The sequence below is a fragment of the Vombatus ursinus genome, unplaced genomic scaffold (genome assembly GCF_900497805.2).
Source record: "Vombatus ursinus unplaced genomic scaffold, bare-nosed wombat genome assembly UNPS02009062.1, whole genome shotgun sequence".
Taxonomy (NCBI): Eukaryota; Metazoa; Chordata; class Mammalia; order Diprotodontia; family Vombatidae; genus Vombatus; species Vombatus ursinus.
The window spans coordinates 7,379,549-7,404,313 of record NW_020948840.1 but is presented as its reverse complement, the minus strand read 5'-3'; the positions used below and the strand labels follow the sequence as shown (position 1 = coordinate 7,404,313).

The following is a 24,765-nucleotide window of genomic DNA, read 5'->3' as shown; positions in this document are numbered from 1 at the left end:
CTATGATCTAATCAAACAGTTATCATTTTATCAACTTAAGGTGCTAGCTATGCTAGAGTCCTTGCCTATAAAACAAATCAGGCAGCAGATTTTAGCGAAGTTTTCCTTAACCTTCATCCTATCATTTTAGTGCCTTTAAGGAAGAAAACGACCCATTTTAATTCAGTTTGTTTACATCTATCCACATGCAACAGATCTTCAGGACACAATGGATCTTGTTGAAAGAAAAAAGTCATTTAAAATGTTTAGAAACAAAACATTTTTCATGAATTTTAACCTGTATCCCTCTAAGATTCTTAATGTATTCAAGTCAATACTTTTTAAAAAGTAGGCACAATACTAAAGAAAATAATGAGTGTGCTAGATGGTTAGCAAATTGATATAAGCAAATGTCTCCTGTGAGAAAAATGAGCTATTATAACATACTCTCTCATAGGTGCTGCTGTGGCACTCATTCAAGAAATTCTTCAGGAGTTCCACTAATTCTCTCAAAGAAATTGAGGGCGGGTGGGAAGGAGGCAATTAATATTTTTAACTGAAGATTATATTTCAACTGTTGCAAACATGGACTTTTATTTTTATTTCTGGGCTTACAAACATAAATTCATGGATTAGTCTCAGTCACTGCAGTAAGAATTTTCTATCAATGCTGAGTATTTGATATTAGGCATGCTGTACCTAAAAGTTCTGAGGCTTAGCTGGCAACAAAAAATGAGCATCCTCAGTAGTACTTTAAAGAACAGAAATGATACCTTTTCTTCTGTCAAAATCGTTACTAGGGAAACTGGCACAATTATGCACAGCATAATCTTCTGGTAAACATCAGATAATCATGGTAATGAAGATAGTGGCTATATCTCAAGTAGAAGGTTAAAAGCATAGTAAAGGCAGATGAGGAAAGGCTAGCACCAAATGCAAGGTGAATGAATAACCAAAAAAAAAAAGACAAGATATAAAGGAATATGATCCAGATAATTAAACCTTCAAAATGATTACTTTAAGAGATAATTATAATTTCTTTCCCAGCTATCCATTACTTTTCTACTATGCTATTACAATGCTATTAAAAGAACAAAATAAAGTAACCCACCAAAAAAAAAAATCACAGTATTTACAAGAAAGGTCTTTGCTATTAGTAAAATCAAGAATTATATTTGTGGGAGCATGATTTAAGTGTTCAAATAAAAATGAAATAGAATGTTCTCACTTTTTTGCTGGAGCTGTTTTTTGCAAATTCCACATTTTTAATGTATGATCCTCAGATGCTGTTATCAAAACTGGCTCAACTGGATGGAAAGCAAGTGCTCGAATTCCATCAAAGTGACTCCTTAATGTAAACTTTGGATTCCAGGTTTTCCTCAAAGCATCTTTATTATTTGCTATCTGTGAAACAAAAGAAGAAAATATACAATTCAGTTGAGAGTATGAAAGAAAAAATTTTGTGTTATACCATCATAAAGTACTTACATTGTACAACTTTTAAAAAATATTTTGTTAAATATTTCCCAATTATATGAAAAAAATTTAATACAAGGATCTAAGACAACTCCAAAAGACTCATGATGGAAAATGCTATCCACATCCAGAGAAAGAACTATGGAGTCTGAATGCAGATCAAAGCATACTATTTTCTCTCTCTCTCTTTTTTTTTTTTTGGTTTTGTTTCTTCTTCCTTGTGGTTCCTCCTATTCATTCTAATTCTTCTTTACAACATGACTAATGCATGCCAGATTGTATGCCATCTTGGGGAGGGGGAGTGAAGAGGGAGATGGAGAAAATTTAAAACTCAAAAGCTTATGGAAGTGAATGTTGAAAATTAAAAATAAATTAATTTTAAAACTTTTTTAAAAATTTTAAATCTTTTTTAAAAATTTTGAGTTGCAAATCCTATCCCTCCCTCCAACATTTCCCCACTTCGTGAGATGGCAAGCACTTTGATTTCCATTATCCATGTGAGATCATGCCACATTAGTCAGGTTGCAAAGGAAAATGCAAACAAAATAAAACAATAAAAATGAATAAAGTTTAAAAAGTATGCTTCAATGTGTACTCAGAGTTCATCAGTTCTCTCTCCGAAAGTGGATAGCAGTTTTCATCATTGGTCCCTTGGAAATGTCTGTCTTGATCAGAGTAGCTACGTCTTTCACAGATGATCATCCTTATAATAGTGTTTTTATTGTACACAATGTTCTCCTGGTTCTGCTCACATCATTTTGCATGAGTTCATGTATGTCTTCTAAGGTTTTTCTGAAACCATCCTGCTTGCAATTTCTTTTAGCACAATAGTATTCCATCACAATCATATACCATAACTTGTTCAGTCATTCCCCAATTGATCGGCATCCCCTCAATTTTCAATTCTTTGCCACCACAAAAAGAGCTGCTATAAAATTCTTTGTACAAACAGGTCCTTTCTTTGACATCTTTGGGATATAGACCTAGTGCTCATATTGCTGGGTCAAAGGGTATACACAATTTTATATCCCTTTGGGCACAGTTCCAAATTGTTCTCGAGAATGGTTGGACTAGTTTAAACTCCACCAACAGTGCAATACTGTCCCATTTTTTTCATATCACCTGTAACAGTGGGCAACTAAGTGGTACAGAGAATATAGTACCAGGACTGGAGTCAAAAAAACCCATCTTCCTGAGTTCAAATCTAGCCTCAGATCCTTACTAGCTGTGTGATCCAGGACAAGTCACTTACTTCTGTTTGTCTCAGTTTCCTCATCTGTAAAATGAGCTTTGCTAGCTTTGACTCCAAAAAGGATCATGACAGGACTTAAATGACTGAACACAACAACAACATGTTAGCCAATCTGATAGATGTGAGGTGGTATCTCAGAGTTGTTTTAATTTGCATTTCCACAATCAGTAGTGATGTTGAACAATTTTTCATGTGTCTACTGATAGCTTTGATTTCATCTTCTGAAAACTGTCAGTCCATATCTCTTGACCATTTATTAACTAGGGAATGGCGTTTATTTTTATATATGAGAGAAATGAAGCCTTTATCAGAGAAACTTCTTAAAAAATTTCCCTCAGGTTTCCCGTTTTCCTTCTACTTTTAGCTGTATTAATTTTCTTTAAACAGAAGCTTTTTAATTTCATGTAATTGAAATTATTTATTTTACTTCCCCTAATCCCCCCTATCTCATTTGGTCATAGCCTCTTCCCTTATACATAGATCTGACAGGTACATTTGTCCATGCTCTTAATAGTTTATTTATGATATCTCCCTTTATGTCTAAATCATTTATCCATTTTGGTTTTATTTTCATATAGGGTGTAAGATGTTGGTCTATGCCTACTTTCTGTCAAACTACTCTCCAGTTTCTCTAGCAATTTTTGTCAAACGTTGAGTCCTTATCCCAAAAGCTAGGGATCTTTGGGTTTATCAAACACTAGATTACTATGGTCATTTACTACTGTGTACTGTGTACAATCGAGTCCACTGATCCATCACTCTATCTCTTGGCCACTACCAGATTATTTTGATGATTATCACTTAGTAATATAGTTTGAAATCTGGAACTGCTAGGCCCTCTCCTTTCACTTTTTTTTTTCATTGATACTCTTGACCTTTTGTTCTTCCAGATGAATTTTGTTACATTTTCTAACTCTAAGATAATTCTTCAGCAGTTTGATTGGTATGGCACTGAATAAGTAAATTAACTTGGGTAGAATTGTCATTGTTATTATATTGGCTCAGCCTACCCATGAGCAATTGATATTTCTCCAATTGTTTAGACCTGTCTTTAATTGTGTGAAAAGGGTTTTGTAATTGTGCTCATATAATCCCTGGGTTTGTGTTGGTAGGGAGACTCCCAAATATTTAATATTGTCTACAGTTATTTGAAATGGAATTTCTCTTTCTATCTCTTTCTGCTGGGTTTTGGTAGCATATAGAAATGCTGATGATTTAGGTGGGTTTATTTTATATCTCAACTTTACTGAAGTTGTTCATTGTTTTAACTAGCTTTTTAGTTAATTCTGTAGGGTTCTCTCATCATATCATCTATAAAGAGTGATAGTGTTGTTTCCTCACTGTCTATTTCTTTTTCAAGTCTTTTTCTTGTCTTATTCCTACAGATAGCATTTCTAGTATAATAAAGAATAATAGTGGTGAAAATGGACATCTTTGTTTCACCTCCATCTTACTGGGAAGGCTTCAAATTTATCCCCATTACAGATAATGCTTGCTCTTGGATTTAGATAAATACTACTTATTTTAAGAAAGGTTCCATTGATTCTCATGCTTGCAAAGTGCTATTAATAGTTATTTTGTCAAAGGCATTTTCTGCATTTATTGATATAATCCTGATTTTTGTTGTTTTTGACATGGTCACTTATGCTGATAGTTTTCCTAATACTGAACTAGTTTTGCATTCCTGGTATAAATTTCACCTGATTACAGTGTATGAGTTTTATGATATATTGCTATAATCTCCTTCCTGCTATTTTATTTAAAATTCTTGCATTGATATTCATTAAGGAAATTGGTCTAGAGTTTTTTTTCTCTGTTTTTGCTCTCCTTGGTTTAGGTATCAAAACCATTTTTCTGTCATAAAAGGAATTTGGTAGGACTCCTTTTTTAGCAATGTTTTTCAAATAGAGTATTGGGATTAATTGTTCTTTTTTTTATTACATGAATGTATTTTTATTATCTGCTCAAATAAACATATTTTTGAGAACTACAACACATTTTCTTTTTTTATTAATTTATTTTTTTTTATCAACAATCACTTCCATATGCTTTTGAGCTTAAAATTTTTCTCCCCCTTCCTCCCCACCAACCTCCCCAAGATGGCGCACAATCTGATATAGAGATATACATTTAGAGATATACATTACACATTCCTATTAAACATATTTTCACATTAGTGATATTGTAAGTAAGAATTATAACCAATAGGAGGAACCACCAGAAAAAGGAAACAAAACTCAACAGAAGAGAAAAAAAAAAGCAAATAGTATGCTTCAATCTCCATTCAAATTCCATAGTTCTTTCTTTGGATGTGCATAGCATTTTCCATCACAAGGCCTTGGAAGATTTCTTAGATCCTTGTATTACTGGGAAGGATTAAGTTTATCAATATTAGTCATTGTACAACTTGGCTGTTATTGTATACAACATTCTCCTGGTTCTGCTCACTTCACTCAGCATCAGACCATACAAGTCTTTCCAGGTTTTTCTGAAGTCAGCCTGTTTATCATTTCTTATAGCACAATAGTATTCCATTATATTGATATAACACAACTTGTTCAGGCATTCCCCAATTGATGGGCATCCTCTCAATTCCCAATTCTTTGCCACCACAAAAAGAGCTGCTATGAATATTTTTGTACATGTGGGTCCTTTTCCCATTTGTATGATATCTTTGGGATATAGACCTAGAAATGCTATTGCTGTGTCAAAGGTAATCGTTCTTTAAATATCCATCTGGTACTGGGGATTTTTTCTGGGAGAGCTCATTGATGGCTTCTTCAATTTCTTTTTCTAAGATAAAGTTATTTAAGTATTCTATTTCATCTTCTGTTAAGTGAGTAATTTATTTTTTTTTTGGTAAATATTCATCCATTTCATTTAGGCAGTCATTTTATTGGCATGTAATTGGGCAAAATAACTCTTAATAATTGCCTTAATTTCATCTTCATTGATGAGGCATTCACCCTTTTAATTTTGATAATGGTAATTTTATTTCCTTTTTTAAACTGAATTAATGAATAGTTTACCTATTTTATTGGTTTTGTTCATTAAATCAGCTTCCATTTTTATTTATAATTCAATGGGTTTCTACTTTCAATTTTATTCAACTCTCCTTTGATTTTCATTTTGGTGTTGAGTTGGGTATTTTTAATTTGTTCTTTTTCTAGGTGGTGTTGTTATTGTTGTTTTTTAGTTGCATGCCCAATTCACTGATCTATTTCCTCTCCTTTGTTATAAACATTTAGAGATATACATTTTCCCCCACATACTGCTTTGGCTACATCCCACAAATTTTGGAAGGTTGTCTCATTGCTGTCATTTTTTTAAATGAAATTATTGTTTATATGACTTGTTCTTTGAGTGATTTAGATTACTTAGTTTCCAATTAGCTTTTAACCTATGCTTCCACAATCTTTTATTCCATATAATTTTTATTGTATTATGGCCTAAAATGGGTACTTTTAGTATTTCTGCTTTTCTGCATTTGGTTGTGAGGTTTTATTACCTAGTACAATTTGAAAAGGTATACTTTCTATTCAATTTGAAAAAGGCATACTTTCTATTCCTATTCAATCTTCTTTGCAGGTCTATCATATCTAGCTTTTTAAAGATTCAATTCCTCTCTTTAATTTCTTTCTTTCAAAATAAATATTTTATGGTTAGATTTATCCAGCTCTGATAGGGAAAGGAGGTCATCTTCCACTGGTATAGCTTTTCTGTACTTCCTCCTGACATTCATTTACCTTTTCCTTTAAGAATTTGCAAGCTATTCCATTTGGTGCATATGTTTAGCATTGATACCACTTGATTGTCTATGATTCCTTTTAGTAAGATGTAGTTTCCCTCCTTATTATTTTTAAATCAGGTCTATTTTTCCTTTCACTTTGTCTAAGAGCATGAGTTCTATCCTTTTTTTTTTTTAATTTCAGCTGAAGCATCCTAGATTCTGCTTCAGCCTGTTGTTTTAACTCTATGTATCTCTGTTTCAAATGTGTTTCTTGCAAACAACATATTGCTAGATCCTGGCTTCTAATCCATTCTGCTATCTGCTTCTATTTTATGGGTGTGTTCAACCCATTCCCAGTTATAGTTACTAATTGCATTCTCGTCCATCCTATTTTCTTCTGTTTATACTTCTGTCTTTTTATCTTGTCCCTCTGATAAAGTCTGTTTTACTTCTGACCACTGCCTTCTTTTATCTGATCTCCTTTTTATTACTCCCCCTTTTTTCTTGCCCCCTTCCCTTCCTACTTGTTAGAAAAGACAGATTTCTATTAGCAATTGATTATGTGTGTGTATGTATGTATGTAATATGTATTTCCCTCTTTGAACCAATTCAGATGCAAGTGAAGTTCAAGCACTGTCCATCTACTCCACCCCCCCTAATTTCCCATTCACTGTATAAACTCTTCCTTGTGCATTTCTTTTATAAGGATAATTTCCCCCATTCTGCTTCTCCCTTCCTCCATCTACCCAGGGTAACCCCTCTTTCTCATCTATCCATTTTCTTCTATCATCTCAACATAATATGCAGAATCCTAACTGCCCCAATTACAATAAAGTTCTTAGAAAATACATATATCATCTTTCCAAATAAGGACACAGTTTAGCCTTATTGAGTCCCTTATGATTTTCCTTTCATGTTTTTCCATTTTGTGCTTCTCTTGAATCTGGTGTTTGAGTGTCAGATTTTCTATTCAGCTCTGGCCTTTTCATCAGGAATGCTTGAAAGTTCCCAATTTCATTAAATATCCATTTTTTTCCCTTAAAAAATTATGCTCAGTTTTGCTAATTAGGTTATTCTTGGTTATAATCCCAGACTATCTGCCTTCTAGAATACTGTATTCCATGCCCTCCACTCCTTCACAATGGTAGCTGCTAAATCTTGTGTGACCCTGACTGTGGTTCCACAGTATTTAAATGGTTTTTTTCTTGCTGGGTGAAGTTTTTTTCTCTTTGACTTGGGAGCTCTGGAATTTGGCTACAATATTCCTGGGAGATTTCATTTGAGGATCTCTTTCAGGTGGTAATTGGTGGATTCTTTCAATTTCTATTTTACCCTCTGGTTCTAGAATATTGGGGCAGTTTTCCTTGATATTTTTTTTTTTTTTGCTTTTTGGTGAGGTGATCAGGGTTAAGTGACTTGCCCAGGGTCACACAGCTAGTAAGTGTTCAGTGTCTGAGGCTGGATTTGAACTCAGGTCCTCCTGACTCCAAAGCCAGTGCTCTATTCTCTGTGCCACCTAGCTGCCCCGATAATTTCTTGAAATATGATGTGTAGGTTCTCTCTTTGAACATGGCTTTCAAGAAATCCAATAATTCTTAAACTTTATCTCTTTGTTTTATTTTCCAGTCAGTTGTTTTTCCAATGAGATATTTCACATTTTCTTCCTTTTTTTCCTTCATTTTTTTGAGTTTGATTGTTTCTTAATGTTTCATGGAGTCATTAGTTTCTACTTGCCTGATGCTAATTTTTAAGGAATTATTTTTTTTAGTAAGCTTTTATATCTCTTTTTCCATTTGGTCAATTCTGCTTTTTATGGACTTATTTTCATCAATGAATTTTTGTACCATTTTTTTCCATTTGGCCAATTCTGTTTTTTTAAGGTGTTATTTTCTTATTTTTGTGCCTTTTTTTTTAACCAAGCTGTTAATTGTCATTTCATAAATTTCTTCCTTTGCTTTAGTTTATCTTTTTTTTTCCTATGCCATTCTTATTTGATTTTGAAATTTCTTTTTGAGTGCTTCTAGAAATTCTTGTTGGTCTTCTGTCCAATTCACATTTTTCTTTGCAGTTTTCTTATAGCTGTTTTCATTTGTCTTCTGAGGTTGTGTCTTGATCTTCTCTGTCACTATAGTACTTTTTCAAGGTCATGTTCTTTTGTTTTTTTGCTTTTCTGTTTTCTCATTTCTCCACCCCTATTTCTTGATTTGCAACTTTGGGTTAAAGCTGGGCTATTTTCCCAGTCTGGGGTGAGAGCAGCTTTGCCTCAAGCTTCAAGCTTTTTTGCACTACTGTTTTCAGAGGTAGTTCTAGGGTTCTGGAAGTTTTGGGTCCTTCCAAGGTTGTGTGAACATTGGCTTGACAGCTCCAGAAGCTGTCACTACCACTTAGTTCTACCACTGGTGTTTTATTCATGGGTTCTGGGCCAGTGTCCTCCCTCATGTCACAGATTTTTCTTTCTGACCTCCTATGTTGTCGTGGGCTAGGAGAATGTCTCACTCTGATCTTTTGTTGGCTCTGCCACTCCAGAATTCAATCTGAGGCATTATTTTAAAGTTTGTTTGGAGGGGAAAGCTCAAGTGCTACTCTACTCTGCCATCTTGGCTCCACCCCCTGGAAGTTTCATAACTTTCAATTAGATATAATAAAATTTCTAAAACTTTTAAATCCCAAATGTAATTTTGTTAATGTTTTGTTATTTCTAACCTCAATTTGTTATTTTTAAGAGTAAAGTAAATATCAATTCAGTAAAGAAGAATTAGAAAACCATTTGCTCTCTTCTTTCTAATCCATTCTTGAAACAGCTGCCAAAGTGCTTTTCTTAAAAACCCAACTGTTATTTCCCCACTCAGTAAATTTCAGTTGCTCCTTATGGTTTTCAGGATCAAATATAAGCTCCTTGGTTTAGCAATTAAAGCCCTTCAATACATGCCCCTTACCTAGCTTTCCAGTTTTATTAAATATTACTACCGTTTCACAAAGTTTATGGTCTGGCTAAACTAGCCTCCTTGATTTTCCTCACACTCCACTTCTTATCTCCATGTTTTTGTAGTAGCTGCTCCCTATGCGTAGAATATACATTATCTCCTCCTTTTAGAACCCCTCATTTCTTTAAAAACTCAGTTCAAGCACTACCTTCGGCATCAAGCCTTTCCTGATCTTCTGCCAACTGCTAATAATGACATCCCCCACTCAAAAAACAAAATAAAACAAAAAACAATTTTTGTTGCTCTTCAGTCATTTCAGTTGTGTCTGACTCTTCATTACCCCACTTGGGGTTTTCTTCACAAAGATATTGGAGCAGTTTGCCATTTCCTTCTTCAGCTGATTATGCAGATAAGTAAATGAGGCAAAAAGGGTTAAGCCACTTGCCGAGGGTCACACAACAAATAAGAGTCTGAGGCCAGAACTGAACTCACAAAGAGAAGTCTTCCTGACTCCAGGCCTGGCACTCTATCTACTGCACCATCTAGCTGCCCCCCTAAAAAACTACCTCATATTTATTTTTTCATATACTTATATATGTACATATTGTTTGCCTGAGAGGTTTTAAGTTCCTTGAGAGTAGGGACTGTTTCACTTGTCTTTATATCCCCAATTCTACGCATATTTCCTGAAATCTGGCAGATGCTTAATAAATTTTTGCTGATTTAAAATATCAAATTTTTGATGACAAATTAGAACTAAAGGAATTACAATGAAAAATGGTAAAATTTAAACTGAAATTCAAGCAAAACATTTTTACTTGACCAAAAAAAAAAGATTTCCTAAAATGGTAAGAACATCTACAGTCATCTTTTGACTTGTAATGTTTTTTCAGAGAAAAATTATTTTCTAACCTATCTCAGATAATAAAAGGAATTGCTGCTAAAACATTTTATCAAAATGTAACCTTGTTCATAACTAGAGAAATGTAAAACATTAGAAACATCAGAAAACAGATCCTAACATTAATTTATCATGATTTCTGAGACCCATTCCCATGAGTAATATTTAGGAGAACATTTAACATCATTGAGATCACAGGTCCATCTAAATATTTCACTCAAGGCAATTCTTCAGCCAATGAAAAAATGTGAAATTAGTTGGTATAGGAGTTAATGTGCTGACACCAGCTTTGTCCCATGGCAAAGAGACAGAAAGGACACCCAAACTCCAACAAAAGAATAGTTAGAATACATACCTCACAAATTATTCTCAAAAATTGATAAAGCAGCCTACCAGAATATTTTAATGAGACAAATATAGTGCTAACACCTAAACCAGGGTGAAAATACAACTTTGAAAGAAAACTATAGGCCAATAATATAAATGAACACTGACTCAAAAATTTTAAAATACTGTCAAACAGGCTACAATAATTTATCCAAGAAATCATTCATTATGACCAAGTAAGATTTATATCACTATGACCAAGTAAGATTTATATAAGGGATACAAGGCCATTTCAACATTAGTAAAACAATCAATATAATTACTGAGATTAAAAACCAAAACATCCAAAAGCACATGATCATCTTGATAGAATCAGAAAAAGCCTCCAACAAAGCACAACCACCTTTTATGTCAAAAACCCTACAGAGTATAGGTACAGAGGGATCTTTTTTTAATATCATAAAAAGTATCTATCTAAACCAAAAGCAAGCATCATATGAAATGAAGCTATATTAGGAACCTTCCCAACAAATATGAGAGTGAAATAAGGATGCCCACTTTCCCCAATATCATTTGATATGGTTCTGATGATAGCAAGAGCAATAAGACAAGAGAAAGAAATGAAAGTAATAAAGACAGATAAGGAAGAAAAACTATTCCTATTTGCTGATGTTCTGATGATTTACTTCGAAAATCCTAGGGAATAAGCAAAGATACTAATTGAGTTAGAAAATTAATAGCCTTTGAAAAGTTGTAGGCTACAAAATAAATCCTCAAAAATCAACATTTCTACATAATAATAACAAAACACAAGAAGCAAAAATAGAAAGGCAAGTCTCATTCCAAATAACTACAAAAACACGTAAAATATCTGTGGATCAATCTTCAAGGCACACAAAACTCTTGAATAGATTCAAAAACAAAGCGCTCCTTAAAGAAATAAAGAACAACTTAAACAGTTGAAGAAATATTCAGTGCTCATAGCTAGGCTATGCCAATATAAAAAAAATGGCAATACTATCAAAATTAATTTATACTTTTAATGCTATGCTGATTAAATTACCAAGAGAATACTTTACAGAACTCGATAAAATAATTACAAAATCATTTGGAAAAACAAAAGGTACAGACTATCAAGGGAAATGATGAAAAGAAGTAGGGATGAAGGGGGACTAGTACTTCTAGATCTTAATCTATATTTTAAAACAGCAGTCAACAATAATTCAATATGACCTATTCCAGTAAGATATTCAAGCTCAAAAAAAAAATGAGATTGTTTAAAGGAAATGATATTGACTTGGACTAACACTTTTTCTCACAGTTCTAACACTATAAAGTGATTGCCATGACAAAAAAAAGAACATAAGAGAAATAGTCTTAGGACACCTGAAAGCATATACAGATATGACAGTCAGTGACGACACTGAGAAACCTTTATCAGAAACAATAAAGCATATTTTATAGCAGCATTTCTTGTAATAACAAAAAAGGGGGAAAGGAAAGGGATGAAATAAACATTTACACAGTGCCTACTATGTTCCAGGCACTGTGCTAAGCACTTTTAAAACAAATAATATGTCATTTGATTCTAACAACCCTGTGAGGTAGGTGCTGTTACTATCCTCATTTTACAGTCGAGGAAATTGAGACAGACAGAGGTTAAATGACTTACTCAGAATCACACATCTCGTAAGTGTCTCAGGTCAAATTTGAATACAGGTCTTCCTGACTCCAAACCCAGTGCACTATTCACTGCACCACAGCTGCCTACACTGTGCCATCAAAAACCAAAAAACCTCTGGAAGCAAAGTAGATGTGGCTAAACTTAGATAATAGTTAAACAAGTTGTGCTACATGAATGTAATGGAATATACTTCACTAAAAGAAATGATAAATATAATGAATACAAAAAGACATGGAATTACATATGAATCGATGCAAAGTGAAATAAGCAGAACTAGGAAAATAACATACAGGGTTACAACAATGTAAATGGAGAGAACAACAAAACTATAAAAAAAGAATGCTAGAAAATTATAATAACCAAGAAACCACCTTCTCTTTTTCATTGTAGAGATGGAGGACTATGGAGGAATACTGCATGTAAAGCTAGACTCTTTCCAGCATTTTGCTGATTAATTTTGTTCAACTTTTTTCCCTCTTTTTTATTCTTTGTTACAAAAGGTATCTCTCTGGAAGGACAAAGGAAAGTAGTCTGAGAAACATGGGTGATATAAAAACTAAAGACAACAATTATTTCTTTAATTACAGAGGAGAATAGCAAGAGATTATGAATAGCATGGAGACATAACACTGGTGGAGGGAAAAACGGGTTAGCAGAATGCTGTGCTTAAGATCCAAATATACCAAATCACCCCAAAGAACTCAAAGATTAAACAGGAAACAGGGGAAAAAAGGAATAAATATACCAGCATTTTTATAGCTATATATTTTTATTATCAATGAAAGTAAAGCCACTGCATTTTTATTCTAACTAAAACACACCTGCACAACTTGGCAGTAGGTAGGGGCCAAAATTAAAATAGGCTAAACTTCCTTGGGCCACAGATAGGTTTTTAATGGCTCACTTTCCAAGTAAAGGTGTAATTAATGATTAAACTATTTTGCAAATAAACCATATTTTTTAAAAATGAAAATTTCAATTAATATCAATTAATTACACTTATTACTTAAGATTTTTATTTATCATGAAATCACATTAATGTTAAAAAATTATTTTGTTAAGTGGTATGTTTTAATACATTTTTCAGGTTTTCTTCCTGTTTACATTTAGTTAATAGGATGTATTACACTTCTTGTCAGTAATCAGTTTATCATACTCCACAATCACATCTGAAATCGATTTCTTTAGAAATCTGAAAACTAACCTCAGTAGCTGCCTTATTTTCTGAGTTTATTTTCTTGAAAAACCATTGTTCCCCACTGAAATTTTTCAACAATTTGGATGCTTTAATTCATTTTTCATTGGTGTCCAATTTGCTTATGAGAAGATGTTTTGATTCAAAATGGCGACAAAGATTGCATTCATTCAGAACAGCTATTACTTCTTGGCAAACAAGGCACAATATCTTGTCTCTTGTGTAAGTAAACAAGTATCTATTTGTCCACTCCAGATTAGACACTCTATGTTCTGATTCAATCTTCCATTTCTTTTTATTACTCAATTTACAAAGTCACCCCAAAAACTTTAATGTTAGAACCAAAAAAATCTCCACAGCAACTGCTCACATACAAAGAAATACTGAAGTGAGTATCTGACCTTGGAGAGAGCGCCAGACACTCACTTGTAGGACAGCCACGCAGTGAGGGAGGAGAAGAAGCCCTCACATTGTTGGGGCTCATCACACAGCAGGCGTCAGCTAGATAGGTGTGCAGCTGCACTCGCTTTGTCCCTGTTCAACACCAGCAACAACCAAGAACACAGCGAAAAGATAGGACTCTCACTCCTCTCAGATTAGAGACAGACTGAGTTGCCATGGGTCATGTGACAAAGAGGAGAGCGTGCACGATGGCAACCCACCTGTCAAGTTACATGACAGGCACAATAGCGACTAGCGGAAGGTGGGTTAAGTGGGGCACAGACAAAGCACTCATTATATATTTACTTTCTTTTACATCCTCTACATTTTTCATGGACCACCTGAAATCCTTTGGCAGGCTACAAGTGGCCCATGGACCATATATTGTGCAGGCCTGAACTGAAACAAAGATGGGATGAGAAACTGTTTTGGTTCAGTCATTTTCAGTCATGTATGAATCTGTGACCATATTTGGGGTTTTCTTGGCAAAGACATTGAAATGATTTGGCATTTCTTTCTCCAGCTCATTTTACAGATGAGAAAACTGAGGCAGACAGGGTTAAGTGACTTGCCCAGGGTCACACAACTAATAAGTATCTGAGACCAGATTTGAACTTAGGAAAATGAGTTTTCCTAACTCAAGAAATGGCACTCCATCCATTGCTCCATCTAGCAGGCCATGAGCAATTCTACCACATCAAATATACACAGAGATTTATTTAAAGGCAGCACAATATAGAAAACACTGAGAGATTAATTTATAAAGTAAATATCTATAAAAGGAAAAATACTAAAGAACTAGTAATATTGTCATTTCTTGCCCCCCCCCAAAAAAAACTGCTCAGGAGAATGCCAATAGCTACTAACCTTCTCTTTCCATATAAAACTTTTGAGACTGACAAATACGGAGGTTAGTCTTCACGAAAAAGGAAAGAAATAGGCTTTCACAAATGCTTTTCTATGGAGGAATACACTGTCATAGTCACACATGGTAGAATGACATAGAAAATACAAGATCATGCTGCATTTATTATTTGTCTATTATATTAAAAAGCATTTAACCTGACATAGCAAAAAACAACCTTAAAAGTTCTTCTCTGTCAAAGTATCTCTCATAGGTACAGTAAGATCATTCAAGATTCCCTAACAATTACAACCACAAAAATAACTTTGTTCAACAACTCTCTGTCAATATCAAATGAGTCACAATGCAGGAAGGTGTATGTTCGCCAAGGATGTTTGACACTGTCACAGAAGATAATGTGCACAAAGTCCAAATGGAAGACATATTCCCAATATATGATCTGGTCCTTGAGATTCTCCTATCTGCAAAAGATAGTTTGATGGCTACATCAAGCTACTTCTCAATGAAGTAAGTGTCCTCTCAAAAGAGACTGGATTTAGCAATTCATGAGGAAAAAATCAATTGGATGAGAATGTTTACTGTCCAGACATATGACTACATGAGCAGTCAACTGAGTCAGTCTTTGCATCCAAATAGATTAATATTAATTTACAGGCATTTATTAAGTATTCACGCACCAGGTACTCTGCTTGGCACTGGGGATACTAAGACAAAAAAATCAATCAAAAAGTACTTATTAAGGGCTATTTATCTGCCAGGCATTGTGCCAGGCACTGGGGACACAAAGACAAAAGTCAAACAGTCCCTGTTCTCAAGGAGCTTACATTCTATCGGGGGAGGAAAAAGTACACACATAGAAATACATGCAAAATACATACAAGGTAGTTAGAAAGGGAAGGCACTAGCAACTGGGCAGGTGGAAAGGCATAATAATGTAGGTACTTCTTGAGCTGAGTCTTGAAGGGAGTGAGGGATGCTATGAAGCAGAGGTGAGGAGGACAGCCCGTGCAAAGGCACAGAGATAAGAGATGGAACAGTGCTTGCCCTGAAGGAGCTTCTAAATAAATATATAATCTCCCTCTTACAAATTAGTGGCGCCCTATTACCTCTAGAATAAAATATAAAGTCCTCTGTTTGGTGTTCAAAGTACTTCATAATCTGGCCCCACTCTACCTTTCCAGATACCTTTCCACCTAACCACATACTCTTCAATGCAGTGACACTGGCCTCCTGGCTATTCCTTGAAGAAGACGTTTCATCTCCTGTCTCTGGGCATTTTCTCTGGCTGTCCTCCATGCCCGGAATGCTCTCCCTGCTCATCGCTTCCTGGCTTCCTTCAAGTACCAGCTAAGCCTTTCACAATTCCTCTCTTAATTCTAATGTTTTCTCTCTGTTGATTATTTCCAATTTGTCCTGCATATAGTTTCTTTGTACGTAGTTATTTGCATGTTGTCTCCTCTGTTAGATTGTGAGCTCCTTGAATCAGGGACTATTTTTACCTTTCTTTATATCCTCAGTGTTTAACAAAGTGCCTGACACATAGTAGGACTTAAAAAATGTTTGTTGGCTCACTGAGTCTCTGTGTTTAGAATAGAACCTTCATTTCCTGATGGAGTCCGAATGAATATTGAAACATACTATTTTTCACTTTATTTTTTATGAGGTTTTCTTGTGTCTATGTTTTCTTTTTCAACATGACTGATATGGAAATATGTTTTGCATGATTACACATTTATAACCTATATAAAATTGTTTGGCATCTCAAGAAGGGGGTAGGGAAGGAAAGGAAAGAGAATTTAGAACTCGAAATTTTTTTTAAAAAAGAATATTAAAAATTGTTTTTTACACATAATTGGAAAAAAATAAAATTTTGACTTAAGTTACATGTTATGACAGATAAATTTATACAAACTTAACAAATGAACATGAACTTGGATAATAATTAAACCAAGATATCAGATATGGTGTTAAAATATGGGATCTAACAAAATAGTGAGCAGGTATGAATTTCAAATAATCAAAACTAAAACACAGAGGATCAGTGATCAACCCTATGCTGGACCCGAGTTTAGAGAAGTTCATCAATGATTTATCCATAAAATGATGAATTTTTCAGCTGGAAAACTATCTATGTAAATAGGGATTATAGTCTGTATTAGTGGAACATGTACCCAAAATGACAAAATTATAGATTTTTGAAACATAACTAAATCTGAGCGTCTTTCTATTTTTTCACTGTTTTATGACAAGAATCAAAACTGTGGGTAACAAACTAGTCTAAATATTTTTGCAATGATTGAAAATATAAAAACTGGCACAAAAATAAGCAATAAGAATATATATGACCTGAAAAGGAGGCTTGTGGGAACTGTAATGAATGCTGAATAATTGGTAGATAGTTTCTAGTATGTTAGGTAAATGCTATATGGAGGATATGTTCAAGAAATGCATAGGATGAGAAAGCATGGATGGGCTGTAATCTCTTAACTATGGAGGAGGTATCCATTTAATGAGATCACAGATGGATACGTGGACTTTAAGGTGAACAAAGGTTTGTGCTTGTAAACAACAACAATGACAATGACGCTCTGCACATACATACACCTTCCTATTTGCAGTATCTCTGGGTTAATCTGAATGAAGGAAATACATGAAGCCTCTTTACTAGATGAGCAATATTCTCGAAGAAAAATGAAATCCTATCTAAAAGATATCTGGATTGATTCGAGGCAAGCTACTCCTTACACTCTGACAAATCTGATCTAAAGCTTCAGGAGCAGTCATTTCTAATTTATCCTAAACAGTTACTAAGGGCAATTTAATGGGTTCTAAAAGGGAAGAAAAGAAAAGAGGGAAGTTATGAAGGAAAGATGATATAAGCTGGGACAGACTGAAAAGGAGAGTATTCTTGAACAATTTAAAAGTTTGCCAACTCTGTCTGTTGTATACAAGGCAACAAAGATATAAAGAAAAAAAATCAAAATGGTCCACACCTTCCTTTAAGGGGCTTACATTTTACTAGAGGAATACAGTATGTTCACAGATAATTGAATACAGAGTAATTTCAGGAAAGAGAATGCTAACTACTGGGAGAATGAGTTAAGGCCTTGAAAAAATATGACTATTCTAAGATTCTAAGAGGTGGTGAGGAGAAAATTCATTCCAGCTATGGTAGATGACTTGTGAGGATGTATGGAGGCAGGAGAAAGTCTCCTGAGTTTGGAGAATAGAGAGGAGGAGTCTATTTTGGCTAGCTCAGCAAGAGAGGAATAAAATGGAATAAATCTGGAAAAATAGGTTAAAGTTTATTTCCAGATTGTGGAGGGTATTAAATGCCAAGCTAAGTTGTTTACATCTTACATTAGAGACAATAGAGAGTCACTGAAAATTTATGAGATTAAATGGTCAGCTCTATTCCTTAATAAAATTACTAAGTACTATATAGGATAGCCTAGGAAAAGGAGAGACTAGAAGCAGGGAGATCAGATAAGCTTCAAGTAAGGATTTAAGTGCTTCTGCTGCTATGATTCAATTGCACTCCCGTATCTGGACTTTACTTACCTGCTGACATGGATTCAAACCAACCATCCAAACTATTCTCATTCCCTCACCACAATGTGTTTTGGTATGTTCATACACACATACTTTTCTAACAATTAAATTTTATAATTTTCACACTGGCACAAACACAACACAGCTACTACTTACATCATAAGTCAGTGAATCAGCCTCATTGGCAACTGTAAGTCCTGCCAATTCACCAAGACCAAGCTCATTTTCAAGGGCTTCATCTGCTCCCATGATAAATGACTTCCCTGATGTAGGAGGGAATGTTAATGCTTCCACTGTAATATGAAAAAGAAAGGAAGGGGAAATGCAAAAAATTAAGTCTCATTTATTTGCTAGAACAAGAAATCTTCTGATGATTTGCTTATTTTGTTTAGATAACTTTATTACCCCAAGTGTAGAAGATAGAAAATTCTAAAACTTGATTGCTTTTCTTTACTATACCATTTCACTAAATTCCCCAACTGTTTAGAAAAATAAATCCCACAATGATTCCTTTTTTTTTGAGAAATCAAATCACAAGACAACAGAAACTTGCTGTTTATTTAAATACATCTAATAATATTAAGCACAATCCACTAGTAGTGCTATTGCCTTGAGACTTCATTTGGGGTAAATATGTCACTCTGGAACCTCTACCAATGTCACATTAATCTTTGACATTTTTTAAAGTTAAGTATTCTACTAGAAATTTAATATTAACTATCAAAAGGCAACTTGCACGACAACTATTTACAATCAAATTAATTTCAACACATTAACTGTCATAATGAGAGGGAGGGTAGCACAGGGGATAAAGAAGTGGTCAAGTCCTGCCTCTGACACACATTGACTATGATGGTGAGCAAGTCACTTAACTGCTCTATGCTTCAGCTCTGTAAGACAGGAACTTACAGAGAAGGTGCTGACCTGCACGGGTAGGAGAAATTCCTCACTGGGAATTTCCAATACCAAATGAAATCCTAGATCTAGGCCCAATCAATACCATAGCACTTTTTCAGTCCCTCCTTTGAAGTCTCCATCATAGTTCTTTAATTATTTCTTTGTCCATTCAATCCTTCTCTCTGAAGGAGGATTTATTTTTATTTTTATTTATTTTGAACTTAACAACAAATAAAATGAATACTTCCACATTCAGAGTTAGGTCAGAAAAAGGACTGTACATCAAATGGAATCTATATGTGCAGCTAGTTTTTATTTTTTGTAATAAACTCAGCATTTAACTTTCAAAGCTGCCTTGCTTCTCTGTGATTCATTCTGGCCTTCATAGGATCATAAATTCAGAGCTGGAAAAGACCTGAGAGGTCCCTGAATCTCTCTCCCTCATTTTACAGTTGAGGAAACTAAAGCTGAGAAAGCTAAGTATCAGAGGCAAGATTTGAACTCTGGTTTTTCTTAAGTCTAGCCCTGTATCCTCTGCACCATCTAGATGCCCCATGCCTGGTATAGTGACTGTCACATATTGGGCACTTAATAAATGCTTGTTCATTAACTAAATGAATAGGAATTTTCTATATCTAACTACTGAATATTAATGCTCTTTGAGTCTAAAATTTAGTATGGTTTGGTTTTTGTCTATTGAAAATTAAGACTATATGAAATACTATTTAGCTATTTTTGTAAGCTATGAGAAGGAGAAAAATCTATGCAAATTTTTTCTTCTGGGCAAATTTGTTAAGGTAATGCTACAGGAAACCATTTTGATTAAATTGTTTATTTCAGCGGCATCAATTAACTCTGCTAAGGCAGCAAAGAACCACTTAGTACCATAATTTCATGCCTATAATATATAAAAGCAGAAAAACCAAATAACTTCTACATTAGATTAAAAAACAAAAACAAAACTACGGACCATCAAAAACAACAGAATAGGAAGAGACAAAACAGCCCAGTTTTCTCCTACAACTTCTCCACAAAAGAACAAGGAAGAGCAAAAGACTGAGTAGAAATTAGGAAATCTAAGAAAAAAACCACAATAAGCAATTTTTCCAGCCCAGGTCAACCTAGTAAGACAGCCAGAAGCCCAGGACCTCTGGGAAGGGATCAAACCAATATGGAGTAGAGCCTTCTAGCACAGAGATCTAAATGAGGCCTGCAGGTTGTAGATCCAGGCTATATACTATGCAAAGAGTAGGAGGAAAAGCTGGATGACAGATGGGTCCTCTGCCCCTGGAGTTGGGTCATAGATCCAGCATGATCTAAATGAATAGTTCCAAAGGAGAAAGGGACAAGCCTAAAGCTGTGTACTGAACAAAGAGCAAGAACAGAAACCAGAAGTTGCTGTGTGGTCTCCTAACCTCATCTACAGTTGTGAATTAAGCCCATAGACCTAGGTTAGGGCCTGCAGTTGAATAACCAGGGCAAGGAGTTCAGAACAAGAATGAGCCTGCAGGGCAGTTAGGTGGCCCAAGGGATAGAGCACTGGCCCTAGAGTCAGGAACACCTGAGTTCAAATCCGGTTTCAGACCAGATACTTAACACTTACTAGCTGTCTGACCCTGAGCAAAGTCACTTAACTCCAAACTGCCTCATCAAAAAAAAAAAATAATAATAATAATAATAATAATAATAACAACAATGAGCCTGCAATTCTGTAACTCTGAACCTGTAGAGATTTACTCAGATAACAAAAGACAGGGTCAGTAGCAGATAAACAGAGGTTCAACTCTGGCTAAATCTGCAGTTACATTATCCAGATCCAAACCAAGGTGGGGAATTTGCAAAGCTCAGACCAGAAAAGCAATGATTAGACTTCACCCTAAATGAGACCTCTTAGGACAGAGTGAGAGTTGAAAGATTCCTGGTCTGAGCTGTACCTGAGATCCTTTAAGAACATAGCACTTAATATCCAAAGAAATCAGTAATAGGATGGGATCCTAGAGAATACATATCAGGACCAAAAAAAAAAAAAAAAGCACTGACATTCCTCCCACTAGAACCTATCCCCTAAGACAAAGTTGGGTTAGAGTTAAACAAAACAGATACATACATACATACACACACACACACACACACACACACACACACAATTAAGTGCTATTAAGGAGCTCCGAAGACACAAAACCAGAGGACAATAACTCCTTAACACCTACATGCAAAGCCTCAAAAAAACAAAAACAAAAAACAACTCAGGTTAGCCATAAGGTTAACTAGAATTCTTAGGGAAAAAAATGAAGTGAGAGATTAAAAAAAAAAGAATTAAAACAATACTATAAATGAAACGAGATCTCTAATCTAACTTTAGTCAGATTGTTTTTCTAATGCTCAGTGTCTTAAATACTTGCCTTCATCTGTCCTGTTAATTTCATGTTCACTAAGCCTTGAACTGCTCGGTCTAGAAGGTGATCCCAAAGATGGTTGCAAGGAGGGAAGTTCATCAACATCTCTCAAGTTAGCAAGCATATCTTGTAATTTTGACCTGTTGGGTCCTAGCCAAGAAAAACCAAAATAGAAATAGAGTTACATAAACACATCAAAATATAACCAAAGGATCAATTACATAAAAGGTATTTGCCAACTTGGGCTTATACCTTTGATAATAACATGACTATATGTAAACTAACAAGCAGTACTTATTCCCAGAAGACATAACTTTCTGGAATAAAATTAATTTCTTGAAATCAAAGCTCATTTTGAATGGTATTTATACTATGTTCCTTTTACATAAATGTAAGAATACTAAGATCCAACTTATACCATCAAAGGTAATACTAAATTCCTTTTACCAAAGAGTTAGAAACATTTATAAGTTATACTTTAAATTGTGAATTTATGTGACAGATTCTTTGTAGGGCTAATTTTTACTAATTTACTACTAACAATAGCAGCTATTAAAAAAAAAAAATCAACTGAGTTTACTGGCTTACATCCTGAAGCTATAGTACACAGGTGAAGTCTCATGCCCTGCTGGACACTTACCTGGGCTTTGATCCATCATTCTCCCACATCCCTGTTTTGACTGTTTTATATAGGATAGAGGCTGAAACAGATCTTCGGTAGTTTTTCCTGTTATAAGTTTAATTAAGAATGGGAAAATATCTTACCCATAGTCCATTATGGTTTTTCCTACACCAGCAAAGAATACAACTATTTTCAATCAATTCAAACTAATTCCTAGAACTATATTTCAAGACAATATGATTTTGATACACAATTTGACTGGAAATGTTTCTGTTAGATAGACTTCAATTAAAACATCAAATTTCTGATAAATAACAGCTCAGTTCAAATTTATTGTGGTCTTAAAACAAATGTTTCCAGTTAAATGAAACCCTGTGGGTTTTTCTGTTTTCCCCAGATATTTCCTTTAAGCTTCAATTATTCATTGATGAAAAGAATACAAATTGGTAAACAAAAAGTGAAGTTCTTTTAGACCTCTATCTTCAGTAAACGATCTAACTTCTCCTGACTCAAGCTGAAATTCACTGAAAAAACTACACCATGGTATATGTTTGGACATGAATTATTATTCCCATCTGAAAGAAGATAAATCATTTCTCACATTTAGGAACACTTACAGTCAAATAGTGCAATTTCCAAGATCTAGCACTAAGTTCCAATTACAGCTGTACCTTTACATTAAATAAACTAAAATTTTATCAAGATAAACATAAAGTCTACACAGTTCCTAACTAAAATCTAAAATACCACAAAAGGGCATTTCACATTTTAAAACATTAATTTCTTGTAGAAAAACTACCCAATAAAGTATGTAAGCCTGATTTAAATCCCATATTTTAAAAATTAGAAAAGTTTTAGAACCGCTGGTTTTATGTTCTTATTTATAACCATATAAATGCTTTCTTCACATAAATTAATTTCTCCCTTTAACACTATATATAAAACGAGGAGGTACAAGATTTATTACTTAGAATTCTATATTTTTAATAACAGATATTTGGATAAAATGTTTTCAAATGTAGTAAATAAAATTTTCACCTCTTACTAAAATCTCAACTGATTCTACAGTAACTTGCCTTGAGAAAACAATAATGGATGTTATTTTTAATTGTTCCATTTATGCTTTGTCTGTGTGAAAATTGGCTACAACGCATATTGTCTTTACTGAACATCCTCTAAATGCTACAAATAAGTCCTGATAACTTTAAATGAAGCATAGTAAATGTTATAACATTTCCAAACAGCTACCACCTTATAAGAATACTGTAACATACTAGAAGTAGCAGGTCCTTCAGAAGAATAAATTTCATTACACCAAGTGAAGAAAGATAAAACAGTATCTTTCAACATAGAAGTTTTTTCTACTAGCTAGATTCTGAGCTTGCCTCACAGTCTCACAAAGTGTCTCGAAGCATGAACCTGAAAGTGAGTAAGTAAGGTAGGAACTTGGCCTCTTTTTCATGGAAAATTTTTAGTACTTTATAGCCTTTTTGTTTCAGTTTTAGATAGTTAGCTAGTTCCAACAATTCGCTACTGCTTTGTGAGCAAGTTCATAATGGATATGATGCACAGGGCTAGAAATCTCATTCCTGATTCTGTTTTTGAGTTGATACACCTCAAAATATATAAAGCCATTTGATAATATTATTAAAAGTACAAATAGCCAACAGTTTTGAATTAGAAAGATTTTTTTAGTGTCTTATTTTGCACTTTGTGCCCTGCATAGCATATAATGGTAGATGATGAATAAACTGTGCGCTATGAATGCAAAGAAAACTCAGGGGTAGAAATTAACTCAGCTTCTGGCACCTAAGAAGAAAAAGAGCCATTTGCCAAAAGTGAACTCAAAACCACAGGAACTTAAAAATATATACGAATTTTCATCATCAAAAGGTTTTTAAATTTATAATGCAATTTTAAAATTTCTAAGCAATAAGCTTTTGAATATCCATATGTCACCATATAATTAATACATAGTATGCTTTGCATTGGTACGGACTCCAGATTTTTTCAGCTACAAGCTAGAAATACTATGATTTCAAGATCAGTGATTTGTTGTTTTCACGAGTACATGGCATTAATTTCAACCCCTGAGAACAGGCAAATAGGAAAGAGGTCAGGAACCGCAAAGTAAAAGAGTAAGTAATTTTAGGAAAACATTGAAAGAAAAATTTGAGGGCATGATATAGGCAAGATTTATGGTTTGAAGATACAATGTTTTCCACTTACTCTTCACCGCCTTTTTCCCCTTTCTCTCCTTTTTGTATTGCTCCTTGAGTTTGGTAATTACTCCCTGGTCCACATTCCAGGCTTCAGGCATGAGACACTGGTCTTCCTTTTCTAAATAGAGTAAAACAAATGAAAGATAACTTTTTTCAATAAAATACTGAATACCATAAGCAATTTTGTCTGAATGATACAGCAATGGCCTTACTCTTCATCTTAGCACTTTTGTTTATAAAAACCAGAACATGCTAAATCAAAAAGAATGTAAAAGTCATTTAACAGGGTGTTCTTGAGAACA

General features: G+C 34.2%; 1 protein-coding gene across 2 annotated transcripts in view; it reads right to left on the bottom strand.

Moving 5' to 3' along the window:
- STRN (striatin) overlaps window positions 1-24,765 on the bottom strand; it is a 149,778-nt gene that overhangs the window by 20,980 nt on the left and 104,033 nt on the right. Inside the window, exons 8-12 of one of the 2 annotated variants that reach the window (XM_027850494.1) lie at window positions 24,471-24,581; window positions 22,260-22,346; window positions 21,626-21,769; window positions 18,483-18,619; window positions 1,208-1,383 (exon numbers count right to left, since the gene is read on the bottom strand). In XM_027850494.1, coding sequence (XP_027706295.1) covers window positions 1,208-1,383; window positions 18,483-18,619; window positions 21,626-21,769; window positions 22,260-22,346; window positions 24,471-24,581 — 655 coding nt within the window. The remainder of the gene's footprint in view (window positions 1-1,207; window positions 1,384-18,482; window positions 18,620-21,625; window positions 21,770-22,259; window positions 22,347-24,470; window positions 24,582-24,765) is intronic. The other variant, XM_027850495.1, reaches the window with a different exon arrangement.